The following is a 19,255-nucleotide window of genomic DNA, read 5'->3' as shown; positions in this document are numbered from 1 at the left end:
TGATTTGCATAGTCACACCACAACAGAGTGTTATGATCTGATGTGATGGGACTATAGTCAGGAGGGGAAGCGCTCGTGGCTCCAGATTAATCAATCCCGGTCTCACACTGGGCCTGTTGCTATGGTAACTTGCACAGCAGGAGTCTTTGGGTAAAGGCAACACAAAAACAATAAAGGTGGAAAATGCAGACACTGTAAAACACACACACACGCACACACGCACACACACACACACTGACCAGCGAGGCTCGGCGGGAGCGTCGGCTGAGCGGCTGGTCGAAGGGGGGGCTGCTGAGCTGAAGCTTCTCCAGGTAACCGTCAGGAATTCGGATGTCAGCAGGAAGAGACAGACGCTTGTTGAGGTCCTGAAAGACACACAGATTCAACAATGTTCAGAACGTGAAGTGTGTTTGTGGAATAGCTGTGGTGCAAGACGTGTTTTAAGCTCTACATTGGGATTAAAAGCTGAAATGCTCCATTGCAAGGCCAAATTCTTTCTTATCATACTTCTCAAACTTTATCACATTCTTCATTCACTGTCTGACTGTCTGACTGAAGGTCAGCCTCACTTAGCTCTTCTGCAATCCACACACTGTGAAAAAGACATTCTGCTGCATGTGTTGAATGAGGTGTGGGGCATGTTAAAGAAGCAGGCAGCCTAAGACAATGTAGGCTACTGAGTCCGCCCACACACACCCACCCACTCTCTCTCACACACACACACACACACACACACACACACACACACACACACACACACACACACACACACACACACACACACACACACACACACACACACACACACACACACACACACACACACACACACACACACACACACACACACACACAAACACAGTCTAAAATAACTCGCTCTCATCTCCTCCTACTCCCAGAGAGAGGAGACAGAGATCAGGTCGATCTCCATCTCATGGAGGGTAAAAATAAGAGGCGGCAGTGTGTCGAAGCGTGACTGCTGCTGAAGAGCTAAACCTTTGTGAGTAATCTGATTGTCTGAACAAAACGGCGAGAGACGCAGGCGAGAAGAAAAACACATCACGTGTGTTTAATAATGTTTACAGCTCTTATTCTCAGTCTGTATTCACACCACAGGCGGCCATTGTAAATATACCTCTGCTCTTCATGTCTTACTGTTGCAGTCAACTGATGGTATCTATTCTAGGATCAAATAAGAGCACATCTAAAAGCGATGAGCTGACATAATGCTGCTGTCTGATGTGGAGACACGAGGCTGAGCGGAGTATAAATACACAGAGAACAGACAACACATCTGCTTGGTTCTCATCTGGGCCTTTAACTCGTCCTCTCTCATTTTAGTATTGTAGTCCTCTGCCCTCTGTGACAATGCCGCTCAGAGATGATGCCAGAATTATGACAACAAAGGGTTCAAATAGAAGCTATGATTATGTAAAGCAGATCAGTGTCTTGAAAAGGAGAGGTATTATGTAAGGCGACTGTGCTGCTTAAAAAACTCATCATGTAATGACAGTCTCAAACAGATTTGGTCCGTGCTATCTCATCTATTTTTATTACAGTTCCTGTAAATCCATGCTGTTCCCACAGTCTGAGACACTTTGTTATCCTGGTTTTAAAGGAAGTGGAGAGAGACTGAATAGATTTTCCTATCATAGAAAAATATCAAATTGATATTTATTAAAAAAAACAAGATATTCTTCAGCTGCTTGAATATGAAGATCTTCTATTTTCCTATCTTTAGCATTATCTAAACCCTATTATTTGTTGGTTTTGAACATTTATTAAGACAATACAAGACAGCTGAATTGCTTGTTATTCAAATTAATCGTAATAGTTATTCAACAAATTATTTTTAACATTACACAAATAAATTAAATGATTATGGCTGTCGGACCTGTCGCGAAAAAATAATGAACAAAGTGGAAATTTTGCTTCAAAAGCGAAAAAAGTTAAGCTTCAGAGGGGAAAAACAGGAGAAAGTAATACATGGGGACATGATTTGGAACTTTTGAAAAAAATAAAAATTTGGACAAAAACGATGTTCTGTCACGAAAAAACAATGAACTAATTGGACAGTTTAAAGTAATATGGAGAATACTTGCAGACGTATTGGCATACTCATTCTGTTATTTAAGCACCATCAGTGCTGGGGCATGAAGGGCCACCCTAAAATGACCATCAAACAAGAAAACACTTGACTCAGGTGAATATGTCATCTTCATCACCTTCATCACCCTCACTACTTTACAGGAATGTAAGTGGAACAAACAAGAATGCAGCAGTGAGTTTGCTGGAACACTTCCTATTAATGCTGTAATGTTATGATCCAATATGGACAGTGGTGGACAAAGTACACAGCTTCATTACTTAAATCAAAGTATAGATACTTCATGTCAAATATCACTCCAATACAAGTGAAAGTTGTTCAGTCAGATTATTACTTGAGTTAAAGTACTGTAGTACTTGCTTTTAAAATACTGAAGTATTCAAAGTACTTCTTAAAAAATCTCAAAGGGTTGTATTTTCACAATACATGAGTGCAGTCAAGAATACATAGAAGTACATTCTGTTACATCATGTTTATTTAGAAACCATTACTTGAAATCTCTGAAACTATACCATGGAATAAAAACAGACTCTAAGTTACTCCAAGTACAGACAGCTTAGTTTGAAATGTTCATCTGGAATGAAACAAACATTACGTAGCTGAACACACTTTCTCAGGTTTGTATGTTTGGTCAGAGTGGGAAACAGGGAGAGCATTTCAAACGCTGGACAGTGGTTGTAGGGCATCTGAAGGCAGTTTGACAAAAGACTTCCATCATGATATAACAGCATTACAAATATCATAGGAAAGCACAAGTGCCAGCTGCTGCATGAGTCTCTGTGAGATTCAGACTTGGATAAAAGCAGTGAGTTCTGCAGGGCCAAACATTTCTGGGAGGAACTTCTACAAAAAAATGTACAATAAAATGAGGTTAGGTGCAAACTTTGCAAACTAGAATATCTACATCACAGCAATACGTTTGTCATATCTAACTAGCATAGCTACAACAACTTTGCACAGTCATCACATGTGTCTCTCTCTCCTTATGTCTGCAGCGGGGCAGAGAACTATTTGAATAATTGCATATAGTTAGCAGTACTAGCAGACTATGGAATGGATTTCTTTTTCTGCTTGAAATGCACATCCCTACCATAGCCATCTTAGAATGCATATGAAAGTTTGACTAATAGTTTAAGTACTTAGCTAAAACACTGATTATCACATGGCCAGTAAATTAGACTGATGAAACTAATGATATCGTAATAATTGAAAAGGCTGCGTTTTGAAGAGGCTGCAATTAAAGAAGGAGTAGTTATGGCTCAGTAGTCTGGTTGGTGGTTTGATTCCCCACTACAACAGTCCACATGTTGAAGTGTTCTTTGGCAAGACACTGAACCCCAAACTGCTCCTGGTGGCACAGCAAGCAGGGCGTTCATGCAAATGAATGGGATTCGTATTAGTATGTGGTGGTAATGTGGTGTGGAGGGGTGAATGTGACTTGCACTGTTAAAGCGCTTTGAGCTGTCAGAAAGAATATGAAAGGAGTCCTTTTTAACTTCAACCATCAGCTTTCAAATAGAGAAATAAGCATGGAAAGACTGTAAGCAGTATTTCATTATTTGTTCAACTTCTTTCACTACAGAACACTTGATGCTTTTGGGGGGATAAGTGTAGGCTGATGAGGCATCAAGCCACTAAAGACCTACAAAGGGTGAGTCAGACAGCGAGCACACACTGTGCCCTCAGCCTCCGTGGTTCAATTAAAACCTCTGTCTGTATCAGAAGAACAGCAGAGCGACGCAGCACACATGAGGTCATGGAACTGAGCTGTGTATGCGTCCTCTAGGTCAGCTTGTTATCACCACATCCTTGAGCTACAAATAAGATAAACACTGAACCATTAAAAAAATAGGTCACAGCATGTGTGTGTAAGGGAGCATCAAGGATGTTGTCGAGGTCAGGGTTGTCACATACACTCCTCTGCCAGCAGGGGGCAGGAAGCCTCCAGGCAGAGACGCTCACACTTTAAAAGCCTCAAACTTCCCCCGTGGTTAAATATTTCAAAAGATGAGGAGGATTTTGTTTGAATGTCTGCAGGTTATGTAGGGCAAACCCACACAAAGAAACATTGAGCATTGTTTCATGGAGGACAGAGTGAGTTCAGGACCTTTACAGCTTGCTTGTGTGGAAAAGATAAAAATGGAGTATGAGGAAATAAAAAAGGCTTGCAGCAAAAATGATTTAAAAACACTTTGAAACTAGCAGGCAGAAAAGTCCCCTGATGATCATGAGGACTTTTTTCAATTTATCCTGCTCGGCTTTTATTTGCTGAGCTTGTGTAAGCGATTGTGTCTCGAGAGCCTGTGGGACTAACACCAAAGCAAATTTAACATCTTTGATCCAGTGTCAATTAAAAAGCTTCTGCTTGTGGACAGAAACAGCTTTCAGTTAGAGAGAGGTTTCTGCAGACTGGGAACATGAGAGCGAGCGACTGGAGGAGTCTTCGGCAACAATGTGCCCTATTTCCAGCTGTACGTTAAATATTTCATTTTTGGTGCGACTGAATGCAAATGTGTTATTTCTTCTAAAGGGCAGAAAAGGCTCTGCAAGAGAAATCAGAAACATCTAGTTTGATTTGAAACATAATGAGAGCAGGACTAACAATCTGATGTCCAGGAGGTATTGAACAACAAACATGATACCCCTGCCTTTGGCTTCATCTTATTCATCCTACAGATGTCTATCCCAGCATGCTCTTGAGATGTCTGACATGTTGAGACCCACTGTGGTTACAGCACAGATTACTGCTCTTCTTCTCTTTACCAGCCTCATCTGTGCTCCTCAGGGAGCTCGCTGACTGCTGCTCGTATCATGACGCCCAGACGCTGAGAGCCCATTAGAAGACGAACAATCCTCCCTCCCCCCAAAAGCCCTTCTCCCTTAAGGCTCAGGGAGGAGGAGGAGGTGAAGAACAGAGCAGACGGAGATGATATGGGGAAGACTTGCTGTGTAAGGAGTTTTTGTGTGGTGTGTGCATGTGTGTGTGTGTGTGTCTCACCTCCATAGAGATCCGCCGGTGTATGCGGTTCCTCAGACAGACGCCGGTTGGAGATTGCACCTCATCTGAAGACGTCCCTGATGCTTGGTCACTCTCCCCGTCTGAGCCCATCTTCAGGTTCTCGTGCACAATATCTGAAATATAAAAATATAAATAATTAGATTTAACAGAAGATATATAATATACTGGATCACATGCTACTGGATCATTTTACACAACATGCAACTCCTGCAGGATGAATCTGGCTACAATTATCTCTCTCTCTGTATCAGAGCCTTTCAGTGATCACTTCTGATATCAAAAATGTGTTTACATTTATTGTAGTTCCTTATGTTAATCCATTTTTGGTTTGTTTTTATTCTTATTGTATAAGGACATGTTGATATTATGATTACAGGGGACAAAAGTTAGTATATAAAAACATTGTACCAGGGTTCAGATCTAACCCTGACTTATCTGTTTGGCTTCAGATATACAAAATAATTACAACAAACAATATTCAGAGATGAAATGAATGAAATAATGACAGAATCAGAGATGTTCCCCAAGTCACTGTCTCAGCAAAATCCAGGCTAAGATGTTCCACAAACTGTACCCCCTTTTCCAACTGTGATCCAAACATGTCCAGTTATAAATGTAAAGAGGAGATAACCTTTTCCATCATGAAACACTTATTATCATGTCTTTACAGTGATGTACTCCAGGTCCAACCTGCCTCATGCATCTCTTGTTAAGACCATAGACTGTATAAAATATGGACGTAGTATCCGTGACGTCACCCATCTGTTTCTGAAGCTCTGTTTTGAAGCCAATCGTCGGCAGGATGATCTGCTGTCGAGCGATTGTGACGTAAAGAGGCGGGCTTTGAGCCTCCTAGCCAACAGCTACAGTGTCAATCAAGTCAGCTGTGCCTCTCATTGGAAGACTTGTAATCTTAATATCTTCAAAATTGACGCTTTATGAAAAAATTCACCCCGTACAGTGTGTGCTGATAGAGAAATGAACTATTCAGACTACACTGGTCTTTTGTACCAGGTTGTAAACATGTTTATTTCTGCTGTAAAGATCGTTTTTTTCCCATTCATGTGTATGTGACTTGTCCGGTAGATCCAGAGCCAGCCTCAAGAGGATCCTCGGTGAACTGCAGTTTTTAGCACTTCCACATTGGACTCATATTTTTAAGCGGGAGGTTGCCGCTTGGTTAAGACCCAAAAAGTTTCACAGCAGCCTCCTCTTATTGAAACGTTACATTCAAGATGGAAACAACCCTTCCAGAGTATCCTTGTATTGCTGATGTCTGTCTGAGTGAAGCATATTGGATTGAAACATTGGAAGGTGGGTGTTTCAGAATGTAGGCGAGGCCCCAGTAGACGGGCACGCACAGAAATCAGAATCCATCAGGGAGAGCGAGAGAGAGAGACGAAGCACATCATGGTCTCATTGTTGTAGAAAACGCCCGGAGTGTTACATGAGGCTCTAACAAAAACTGTTTCCTCAAAGTGAATACATTCTCACTTCATCACAGTATTTTGGAGGGTAGAAAGTTTATGTTGTCAAACATCCAAAGACAACTGTGGTTGCTGTGGCAGAGGACTGAAAAGGGCATTTGTTATGAAATCTCAAATAACTCTTCATCTGCTGATCTGATCATTTATGTGTGTGCTAAAACTTATTACCCAGCATTCTTACTAATAGCCTGGCTCTTAAATTCTCGATTCTGATTGGTCAAACCCTATTACCCTATTGTTTCTGAATGGCTGAATGGCAGATCACACACTTCAAATGAAACCAATCTACTGAAAGGAGCCGGACACATTATATAGTTTAGGATTTCACCTCTTCCTGTTGACAATGTGGCAAAAACACATGTTTCTGTTAGCATCTGAGAATATCTTTGAGTATTTCTCTCAGTTTGTTTGGAGAACACAAACTTTAGATTGGTGGTTAATGACTGTGTAGTTGCCGGCACAGAAAAGAAGTTAAGAGAAAAGAGCGCAGTAGCTAGGGAGGGATGTTGAAAGACGCATGGAGCTGCCAAATAGAAGAAAACAAACACATACGTAAAAATAACAACAATGTGACAGAAAATGTTACATTTAATGTTAATTTGACCCTGAAGTAGGCTGATAAGAATACCATTGACATGAAAACACCTAATTTGCATCTTGTCTCACCCTGTTGGGATTCTACTTCACATAACCACCCGCTCACTTAACACCGACCCTTGTACAAGTTTACACACAGTTTATAATGCTACAAAGGAGCACTGAAGATGCTCTACAAAATCCTCTAAAGCTTCAACTTCTGACTATTTCCCTCACTTCAGTCATCACTGCACTTAGTCTGTGTGAGAAAGAACAACAGAACACTGACTGCTGGAGCCGCGCTATCACTGGTGTTGCGAGTCCCAGCTGTGCTTTCTCTGATTTGACAAGTCTACAGTTCTGCTGCTGAGAACAGATTCAGGGGGGAATGGAAGGAATTTTTTTGATAGTGCAAGGCTGGCAAGATTCAAGTTATTGAGATATATTCAGCGAGAGAGGAAAATTACTGACTGAACAAAATGCACAGACGTTTCATGGAGAGAGAGAAAGAAAACAGGATGGAACTCATCAGGTTAACATGTCGGCCAATTTAAAATGAGAAGACCTCTTTTTAATCTAGGGATGTAAGGATATATCACAAGAGGGTAAAAAGTCGATACAAAGAAGGTGGATTAAAATCGATTCAACAACATTTGAATCTGGATATTATTCTTAAACAGTAGAAGGCGCTCTCTGCATTTCACTCTGCTTGTTCAGCATCATGAAGTCTCTTGCGGTGCTCTCTCGTCACTCACTGAGTGGAGCGTAACAAACATGGAGGCAGCAGGTGAAGACCGAGCAGGTCAGGATGCACCTTTGTGTTGACAGTCTGAGGTACGGCAACATTTTGTCTTTCCTGATAGTCCTGAAGAAAAACATGTCAATTCCAAACCAGGAGTATAAGCTGCACTTTAGTTCATTTAAAGAGATTTACCTTATTTGTTTGAATATTTAATACTTTCATTTGAGAATCGTTCACTTTACATTTCTCTATAATTGTTCTGAAATATTCCAACAAGGTATTTTTGTATGGTGATTTTAGTTTTTTGCAAGGTGCTTAAAAAAAGTGTGCAGTGGTTTTATTTGAGTTCCAACACACCTTAAACATGAAAAAGGATTACTTTGTTTACAAATAAATATAAGAGAACAAATATATATACTGCAACTGTCCATATCTAAGAATTGAAATAAAATAATAGTTATTTAAAGTTTGAGTTCAATCCAGTTTTCTTGAAAATCGTTTGAGAATCGTATCGTGAACCAACAATCGTGATTCGAATCGAATCGTGGGTTGAGTGTATCCTTACATCCCTACTTCAATCCTCTTCTCTTTAAACGTGTGTTTTCAACTCCCTCGGTGAAAACCAAGAAACACAAAATCACTGAAAGGTAAAAGCATGTTTTTCAAAGACACTCAGCTTGTAAATATGTTCAGCTTCCAAAGGGGAGCATGGGAAACATATTTGTTCTATCAGCAGCAGAAGTGAAGAGATATTTGTTGTACATGTTGAGCTGACATTGAGTAAATTGGGAATACAGGATATATGCAGATATCTTCTAACAGTGCATATGTTCTCATAGAGGTGCCAGGAGAGCTGATTATGTCCTGCTACATCTGGAGCACCTGGGCCCATTACTCCACCCAGGAAAGAAAATCCGGCTTCCTGTCGTCTCGCTCTCTCTCGCTCTCTCTCCATGCCAGACCAATGTCTGCACAATTTGTGTTAGAGCACTCCTCAACATCTCTCACTTCACCATGTTCCCACACCCACGAGCTCACCACAGACTTTACAAACCTCATATCCATTGTTATCCTTCTGTTTATTCAACTCACTTTTGTAATAAATTACTTCTTTACTTTGGTTACTCGTGCTCCTTCCGTCTTTTGTCAAGGCCCAGGAGTCAGGTTATGACACTGTTATGATAATGAAAACATAATTGGAACCTAAGCTTCATATTGGCTCTACATAAAACCACACATGTTGGTGTTTTAAAATTCTTGAAATGCACATCTTTATTCCTAAAACAACCAAATCTTCTTTCTCCCTCTCTTTGTGCCAATGTCTCTCTGCCAATGTCTCTCTCTCTCTCCTCTCACACCCTTGTAACCTCCAAGGCCAAAGATTAAACAACTCTAACCTGCATCGCTTCCTCCAGGGCCGTAAAACTACCAAAACTACCATAACACAGCGGGGGCAAACACACTGATGAACAAACCACATGCAGCTCCCGCACTCCCCAACACACACACACACACACACACACACACACACACACACACACACACACACACACACACACACACACACACACACACACACACACACACACACACACACACACACACACACAGTTAATGAGTAGCCATGGTTGGGGGCTCTCTGTGATCAGCGAGTCAGCACCTCAAACCAAGCACTCTGTCTCTGTGAGGTTGTCTTCATCGAGGTTAGATTTCAAACATAATCCAAATTACTTCTTTGCATAACCCACTAAAGATGGTAATAATTGTTAGGCTGGATGACAGAAGAAAGTTAATGTTGTGTTGCAACACTTCACTTCATTCATGCACCTTAATTAAAGAAAAGCAAACAGTCCCACGTCAGTTCTCTGTGGTGGGCCACAACCCAGAGGGAAAACATCCACCCAGAACGTGAACCTGTCTGTGGTCGTCTGGATGAAAACCAACCTTTGCTTTAGTTTCTAAAAGCAGAGCGCTGTTTTCTTTTGTCCAAAGAGTTTCATGACTCTCCTCTGGGATTAACCTGTTACACTCCAGTTTACATGTTTATCTTACAACAGACTTACCAAAAAGTTGGCATTGGTTTCCTCTTGTCGTCAGACAATGATGGACCGTTCTGGGATTGCTACTTAGCAAAACTTTGGCATTTTCTGCTGCTGCTTCACATTAGATGCATTTACCTAGCTAGCCATGGGATGGCTTTTACTGTGTAGTGTTTATGTGTCCCAGAGCTCTAGAACATGATAGCTGTTGTTGCTAGATCTGTTTATCTGTACATCATTTTTAATTTCTGCAATTAGATGATTAAACCGGAAGAGCTGAAAGGTATAGACTTCAAACCTAATCTTAATTTTCTGATATGTACTTCTGTCTTTATCATTTTTGTTTGCTTCAATAAAGGTGCTTTTTTTAATGTTATATTTTGGCACTGCTTTGCCTTTATTTGACAGGACAGCTGAAGAGAGACGGGAAATGTGGGGAGCAGAGAGAAGGGGAAGACACCAAGCCGCAACCCTTGGCTGCGAGAATTGAAGCCAATGCAGAAGTGTTAGAAACTGCAGTTCATTGCACACTGTTAGGGGGGGGGGGGGGGGGATTTTTCATAAAGCGTCAATCTAGAAAATATTAAGATTACGTGTTTTCCATTATGAGAGACACAGCTGACTTGACTGACAGGCGGGAACACTGTAGCTGTTGGCTAGGAGGCTCAAAGCCCGCCTCTTTACGTCACACTAAGTTTGGTTGAGTTCAACATTTCCAATATGGCTGCCGTCGTCGATTGGCTTCAAAACAGCGGTTCAGGAACAGATGGGTGACCTCACAGATACTACGTCAATTATTTATACAATCTATTGAAGACACGCAGCAAATGGTCGAGGCCGGGAGTCAAACTGATGACTGCTACAACAAGGACTTTTAGCCTCTGTATAATGAATAGTAATAATAATAATAATTGATAAGACTTATTTAGCACTTTTCTAAGTACCCAAAGACACTTTACATGAAGTGTGAAAAATAAAATCAATAGAATACAAAAAACTGAGATTGGGAGGGAGCACAGTTCACGTGTTGTAGGCTTTTTTGAATTGGTGTTTTTTTTTGTTTGTTTTTCAAGCTGTATTTTTGGGCTTTTTTGCCTTTATTGTCAGGACAGCTGAAGAGAGACAGGAAATGTGGGGAGTAGAGATTGGGGGAAGACATGCAGCAAATGGTCAAGGCTGAGAGTTGAACCGGCGACCTCTGTGACGATGATTGTAGCCTCTGTATATGGGACGCACTTAGACTGCTAGGCCACCAGCGCCCCGAACAGGTGGGTTTTGAGTTGATTTTTTTAATGAGTGAAGAGAGTTAGAGCTGCAGATGTTTGGAGGGAGAGAGTTCCAGAGAGTTTGGGCAGTGATGGCAAAGACTCTGTCCCTAAAGGTGCTTTTGAAAAAGGTGATTGGCGATACAAGATAGGATTGTAAATAGGATGCACGCTTAAACCACAAGGCCAACGGGGCACTATGTGCCTGTGCCTTTAAATTACTGACACTATATGTCATCTGGAACATATTTTTGTCTTCATATGCACACTGGCACAAAGATGCATGTGAGATGGATCATCATTTATTGCATAAAGGTGTGATTAATCATGATTTTTAAATACTTCATAAAAATGTATTTTGTGAATGCAGCTAATGCTCACATGATGAGCGTGCTGTAAGGAGGATTTAAACAAAGAACTCCTCCAATGAAATCTTCTAGAAAAGTCTTCCTCTTTCTTCTTCCTCTCTTCTCTCACACTGAAACACTTTCATCCTCCTAACCTCGTTACTCTTTCTCAATAAACACCCTGCAAACATTGCACTTTCGCCCACTTTCTTCCTTTGAAGACATCTCCGCCATCTCTGTTCTCATTCACATGTTCCTCGCCTGAGTTCAAAAATCTCCCTTGGTTTCTCTCACTTCCCCTTTTTCTCTCTTCATATTTCTCCTTCACCTCCATCTTGTTTTCTTTCTGCGAGGATTCAGCAAGCAGACTCCCTCTCTATTGCTTCAACACATTCCTTCTCTACCTGTGTTTTTCTAACATGTGTGCCTCCAAATGATCTCATCTGTCCCACTTTCTCTTCACTTCAGCCTCCTTTAACTTTCACATACCTCTCCATTATCTCCTGTTATTTCCTATCTTCCCTCATTCTCTCCAAAAACTCCCCAAGTCTTTCTCACAGGATGATATTTTCACTTTTAATATTTCAGCCAAAACTTGATTCCCTGTCTTCAAAACAGCCGCAAGGAGTTTTGTAAACTTCCCATATTGTTTTTGCTTTCACATTTGTCTTATTTTCTCTTGCCTCACTCCACAAAACCTTAAATGACTCTACTCTCCACTTCTTTTTTTACATCTCTCTGCTGCTCATCTTCCCTTGCCTCCCTGGTCTTTTCAGCTGCTTTGTTAATAAGCACACAGAGTGTAGCAGCAATATGTGGCACATCAATGTCCTACTTAAATGTCCTGTTTTTAGATCCAAGTCCCTCTATGTAGGCCAGGGTCCAATGTGAGGCTCACTGGTAACGTTGATACTTCTTTAAAAACTACAACCAGAGTATATATCGCATACAATATTATCAGGCAGGTATGGGCGTATCAGGACGGTGTATTTTATTGGCATATATACACTTTTTCACAAAGTAATTGGCCAAACCTGTTAATTATTGAATTCAGGTGTTTCAATCAGACCTCTTATCTCCAGTGAAGGGTGATCTTAATGCTTACCAAGACATTTTGAACGATTCTATGCTTCTAACTTTGTGCCAACAGTTTGGGGAAAGCCCTTTTGCCTCTGTGCACAAAGCAAGGACTATAAAGACATGTTTGGTGAGTTTGGTGTGGAAGAACTTGACTGACCTCAACCCCATCAAGTACCGTTTCGTCCAACATCAGTGCCTGACCTCATAAATGCTCTACAGAATGAATGGAGTGACTTGGCTGACGTGCTGTACTGTCATAAGTAGGTCAATACGATACCGTTTGCTTTATGTTGTTTCAATAACATTTCTGCAGGCGTGTCTTTGGTTTGCAGCACAATACAATCCGTTTATTGCAGCACCATGCAAAGTGAATACAGCGTCCATCAGTTTCCATTCATTGAACAAAAGAAACAAACGATACAGCCGTGGTTTCTCCATGCCGCCTGCCGCCACAGTGGTAAAAAACCATATGCCCTTCCGGGGTCAAAAGACATACAATACCTTGGCAAGTGACGTACCTATATAGCTGTGCCCTAAACCAGGGGTTCTCAAACTTTTTGGGCCAGGGACCCCTTACAGGTGTGAACATTTCCCAAGGACCCCTCATAATTGTAATAAAGATTAAGCACATGCTTAATACCATTTGCACTCTTAGATGCCCTTGGAACTATTTGTATTGTAAAACTTATCAATCTAAATACTCCAGACCTGTTCCATAGTGATAAACAGAAAACACTTCACCATCTGGGTTTTCTGGCGGATGTATTCCTCTCTCTTTCGCTGGAAAAAGTCTTTAGTTTTGTCCTTATATTCCGGATGCTTTGTGATCAGATGTCGCTTTAGCTTGGCTGGCTTCATAGCTTCATTCCCCAGCACCTGAAGACACATGATGCATTTTGGTTTCCCTTCACTGTTCTCAATAAAACCAAACTCTATATATACCTGTCGTCATATTAATTTAGCTAGCTTGGACTTAGCAACACTTGACGATGTGAACTGATTTAGTAATGGCTCCATTCTCGCAAGGTAGTTAGGAAAGCTAAGTAGTGGCAGGAACAAGGAGTGAAATGTGAATGAGTGACACATGACAGATTGATGATTGAGTGTCACAATCATATCAGTTTCTATTGGCCCAAAGTCAACTAGGGTGGGAGTACTGGGCACAATATGCTGGTTTCATCGGCGCAAATAGTCCTCATCTTTATATATGCTTTTTGTGAATGACTCAGCACATTTTATAATTTATTAGACATTTTTTATAATTATTTCACAGACCCCCACACTATGGTTTGTGGACCCCCAGGGGTCCAAGGATCCCACTTTGAGAACCACTGCCCTAAACAATAGGACAGCGCCACCCAGTGGCACAGTAATAAAAGGGTTTACAGCTTGACCCAAAAACATGGATATTCCTCTTACACCATGTCTTCATAGTCCTTGATTTGTGCACTGGGGCACAGTCATGTTGGAATAAAAAAGTGCTTTCCTCTAACTGTTCCCACAAAGTTGGAAGTGGAGCATTGTCCTAAATGTCCTGGTATGCTGAAGCATTAAGATCACCCTTCACTGGCTATAAGGGGCCTGATTGAAACACCTTAATTCAATAATTAACAGGTGTGGTCAAATATTTTTGTCCATATAGTGTATGTTGACATGTAAAATATTTGTTGATCATAAAAACTCTACAAGTTAAAAGACTACTTTTACAGATACATAGGATTTCTGCCTGGAGATGTAGAGAGAATCAGACAGTGTTTGTTTAAGCTCTGAGGTAGCATCTGTCTGTTATAACTGATCTAAAAGGCTGTGATATCCAAAATAGATCTGAGATGAATCCCTGCAGGGACTCGTACATGAATGCAGCGGCTTAGCGTTCCAAAGCATGACAGTTTTAAGATGATGGCAGAGTCTTTAAATATGGTGACATAATGCTCATCTTGATAGCTCACAAGTAGGGGTGTGACAAATATCAATTACAGCTACTGTATATATTGCTGTCCCGACTTGTGTGATACAATACTGATACCATGGTGTGAAGTCACAAATGAGGCACTTCATCATATCTCCAAACTCATCCAATCCTGTTTCCTCCAACTCCGCAATATCGCCAAAATCAGACCAACGCTCTCTCTTTCCGACCTTGACACATTCATTCATACTTTCATTTTCTCCCCTTTAGATTATTGCAATTCCCTTTACACCTGTCTAAGTCAATCATCTCTACACCGCTTACAGTTAATCCAAAATGCAGCCACCAGATTACTAACTTGCACAAACTGTCAAGTCCTGTATCACCCCTGTTCTTGCATCACTCCACTGGCTTCCTGTTAAATTCAGAATTAATTTCAAGATCCTCCTAACCACATACAAAGCTCTGCATGGTCTCGAACTCCTCATCCCTTATTCCACCCCTCATCCACTCAGATCATCTCAGCCTTCTATCCATCCCCCACTCTAACTATAAAACAAAAGGTGACCATGCTTTTTCCATCTACGCCCCCTCCCTCTGGAATTTGATCCCTCAAGCCATCAGGTCTGCTGAGTCTGTTGACAGATTTTTTTTGCCAATTTCACTCATCACGTCATAACTTCATTGGCCAAAGAAGACAGCAGGATAATGTCGAACAGCCGTGCAAAGAAGTTATGAGATGTGCTCGCCACTTTTAAAACCAAAGAAGAAGAAAGACGGAGTGTTTCCAGCTCTGTGCAGAGACGAGTGAAAAGGTGGAGGATGCACAGAGAGCTGCACGCACCTGTGATGGGTGGACTCACAACATCGTACAAGACCATTACTGCCCATTTTATTGACACAGGCTGTACACTAGTGCGATGCTAAAGAAAGACTTGCTAGTTTGTGAAGAGTTAGTTGCTGCACTGTCACATGTTATCATCTGTAGACGTAGTTGTGTCCTCATCCCGTCAGATCCGGCAGATCTAGTTCGGCTAAATATTCAGAGAGCCTCCAGGCTAGTACAACTTCATACCCACAACACTGAGTTCTTGTGTTTCATACTGTCCCCTGAATCATCCCACCACCCTCTGGACTGTCCCGACCCCCCCCCCGTTTGAAATCTGCTGCTGCTTTGAATCATCCCAACGTTGTCTCTGCTTCAAACCCTCAGGATGAGACTCACTGCTTCAGATCCACTGCCATGAATCAGTTCACACAAGATACTGCGTCATGTTTCACTGAACCCCCCATCCAGCTGTCACTCATGTGAGAACCACTCAGCTGAGAGCGAGGAGAGAAGCTGCCTCCCAGTCTCTCTGTGGCCCGGAGTGTGTTTGTGAATGTAAGAGGCATAATGGAAATATCCAGACTGTGACACGCTTCCTGTTTGTTCCTGGATGCCATCTGTTCTCCCACTACTCACTTCCTTCCTAGTGTGTGTGTTAGTGTGAGCATGTGTGTATGTCTCACCCAGGCGACTGCCGTTGCGGGGCATTGCCATGAAGGACCCAAGGGTGCCACCGATGACGCTGTGTGGTCGGCGGAGTGGGGGCTTTTTGAAGGAGCCGGTGTATTGGTGCAGGAAGGAGTGCATGCTGTGGGAAGTGGGGGGGCGGCCGTTCCTCATGAAGGGCTCTGAAACAAAAAAAAACACAACTGTTAGATTTTCACGTGTTCTGGAAATAAAAAAAACTTTCAGGCACACAGGGTGGATTGCTCTCTCTCGGTGGAGAGCAAGTCTTTGCCCCAAGTGGGGGGGTTTGAGTATCTCGGGGTCTTGTTTGCGAGTGGGGGGAAAATGGAGCGTGAGATCGACAGGCGGATTGGTGCAGCGACAGCAGTGATGCGGGCGTTCTACTGGACCGTAGTGGTGAAGGGGGAGCTGAGCCGGAAGGCAAAGCTTTCAATTTACCAGTCGGTCTATGTTCCAACCCTCAGCTATGATCATGAGCTGTGGGTCTTGATCGAAAGAACAAGATCTTGGATACAAGCGGATGAAATGAGTTTCCTCTGAAGGGTGTCTAGGCTCAGCCTTAGAGAGAGGGTCAGGAGCTCGGACATCCAGAGGGAGCTCGGAATAGAGCTGCTGCTCCTTCGAGTCGAAAAGAGTCAGCTGAGGTGGTTCAGGCATCTGATAAGGATGCCTCCCGGACGCCTCCCTTTAGAGGTGTTCCAGACACGTCCATCTGGGAGAAGGCCCCGGGGTAGACCCAGAATTCAATGGAGGGATTATATGTCCCTCTAGGGCTGTCAACGAATATTCTAAATTCGAATATATATTCGAATATTTAAAAAAACGGAGATTGGATTGTGAAAATTAATATTCGACTGTGGAAAAAAAACACATCGGCGGCTTTGCAAGTGGGCGCACTGCATGACGGGTCAGGGACAGGTCACAGGAGTCACACATGCACAGCGTGAAGCAGACGGCAGAGAGAAATCCTTCCGTCCCCGGATCCTCAGTGTGCTCTGAACGTGTCTTTTCCTCCGTTGGGAATACAGTGAATAAAAAGAGATCTGTCCTCTTCACATGTGGACTGTCTCGTGTTTTAGGCAAATAACCTGTCAGGCCTAAGACCTTAAATTGACAGTGGACTAAAAGAGCCCGACCATCAGTGACACTGGGATAAAATGAAGTTTTTCCTCTCTTTTTTTATGCAACTGCAAGAATGTAAGTGGACTACTTTTTCGTTTTTAACTTTAACTTCATCCATCCATCCATTATCTTGACCGCTTATCCCGTTAGGGGTCACGGGGGGCTGGAGCCTATCCCTGCTGGCTTCCGGCGGAAGGCAGGGTACACCCTGGAAAGGTCGCCAGCCAATCACAGGGTAACTTTAACTTCAATTAATGTTAATAATATTTGCTTCAATCACTGAATGAAGCCTGCCTATATTACAATGTTACAATGTTACAATGTCATTTAGCAGTCGCTTTTATCCAAAGCGACGTACATACGAGAACAAGAACAACACAAGCAAAGATCTAGACAAGAGGAAACAAGATCAGTAAGAGTAACAAAGTGCTTCAAGTCCATTTGGGTTCAAGTACTGGCAAGCAGTGTAAAGGCAATGAACAAAAGTAATGATTTTTTTTTTTTTTTTCAAAATAAGGAACATCTACAATGAAGCAACCAAACAATTTAAGACCTTCCATTATCTTCATCAACAATTAACATCACCACAATAATGACCGAAGTACCAAGTGCTGGGTCACTCAAGAGCTGAACACAGATTCCCAGAGTAGAGCAGGACAGTGTGAGTCAACTGTAGCTTGAAGGCATGATCTGCCACTGGGGACAACAGTGGAGAACAGTCTAGCTAAGTGCATAGTGCTTCTTAAAGAGCTGGGTCTTTAGCTGTCTTTTGAATATTAGGGACAAGAGTCAGGACCTTTAATTAGTAGGTATGTTTTAGCCATGTTAAATCTGAAATAAAAATACATATACAAGTAGTTATGTCTCCTTGTATTAGTTTGTCCACCTGTTATTGACATATTGCGCAAATATAGATATTTGAATGGTTCGAACCTATGGTTTTTTCTTAGAGCGAATATTCGAACGTCATTTTGGAGCAATTATGACAGCCCTATATCCCACCTGGTCTGGGATCGCCTTGGGATTCCCCAGGTGGAGCTGTAAAGTGTTGCTGGGGAGAGGGATGTCTGGGTCGATCTGCTTGGACTCCTACCTCAACGACCCGACCCCGGATAAGAGGAAGAAAATGGATGGATGGATTTCAGGCACTAGAATGTATAATCATTGATTGAGTTGGAACTTCTCTGTTTAATAGAACACCTCTCCTATCACTCTTAAAGCGTGCAAAAAGTTGTGATGTCAATCAAAGCCTCGTTATCGTCAGTCCTTTTGATGCGTCATCAACAACATTATCGTCCATATGCAGCTCGAAAAATTTAAAAAATATTGATATGTAAAACATTTTACAAATGAAGATAGTCAACACTGCAAACACAGAGAGCAGGAGACAAACAGGGGCGGGGCAGGGTGTGTGCTTGTAGCCTGTGTGTGTTGTGTGTGTTTGGGGGGGCAGAAGAGAGGCAATATGAGCAGATTGAGGAAGTTTGTAAAAAAAAGTGAAGAAAAGTGTATAATTAAAATGTGGAAGTCAACCTGTGATACACTGTTTCTGATATTATTGATGGCTGTAACATGGTAACAGAAACCAGGTTCCCATGAAAATGTTCACTCTGTCACACCGCGCTGTTAAAGGTGCTCATGTGATTTTATGACTTTCTTTATTACTTGATTGGGGCTTGCTGCCTTCCTGTGTGGCCCCTTTCAGTGAGCTAAGCTAACAAGCTCCTGGCTGAAGATTCATATTTAGCAAACAAACATGAGAGTGGTTAAATGTTTTCATCTATTTCTAAGCAAAACAGAGAAAAATAAAGTCCCCATTATGTATTTTTTGTTTAATTTTAATTTTAATATTAGATAACATGCAATTTCTAACGTCCATAATCCACACCAACAGCTACAATCTAACACCCTGATCTTGACTCTGTAGGCAAACAGCTGGAGAAGGCAGAGTCAACAGTTATATTACTGGAAAGATGATAGCCAAAGGGAAATGATGTTACTCAATCAATACATTACACATAAGCCTCAATGAGAAATCACATTCAG

At 41.9% G+C, this 19,255-nt stretch overlaps 1 protein-coding gene across 2 annotated transcripts in view; it reads right to left on the bottom strand.

Annotated features, from left to right (window-relative positions):
* The window catches only part of cdk17 (cyclin-dependent kinase 17), a 76,034-nt gene that overhangs the window by 13,429 nt on the left and 43,350 nt on the right, over positions 1 to 19,255 (bottom strand). Inside the window, exons 3-5 of one of the 2 annotated variants that reach the window (XM_034673343.1) lie at positions 16,084 to 16,248; positions 5,106 to 5,239; positions 240 to 365 (exon numbers count right to left, since the gene is read on the bottom strand). In XM_034673343.1, coding sequence (XP_034529234.1) covers positions 240 to 365; positions 5,106 to 5,239; positions 16,084 to 16,248 — 425 coding nt within the window. The remainder of the gene's footprint in view (positions 1 to 239; positions 366 to 5,105; positions 5,240 to 16,083; positions 16,249 to 19,255) is intronic. The other variant, XM_034673344.1, reaches the window with a different exon arrangement.

This window comes from Notolabrus celidotus, chromosome 21, assembly GCF_009762535.1.
Source record: "Notolabrus celidotus isolate fNotCel1 chromosome 21, fNotCel1.pri, whole genome shotgun sequence".
NCBI classification, from domain to species: Eukaryota; Metazoa; Chordata; class Actinopteri; order Labriformes; family Labridae; genus Notolabrus; species Notolabrus celidotus.
The sequence above is the reverse complement of the archived record's forward strand: the minus strand, read 5'-3'. Positions and strand labels throughout refer to the sequence as shown.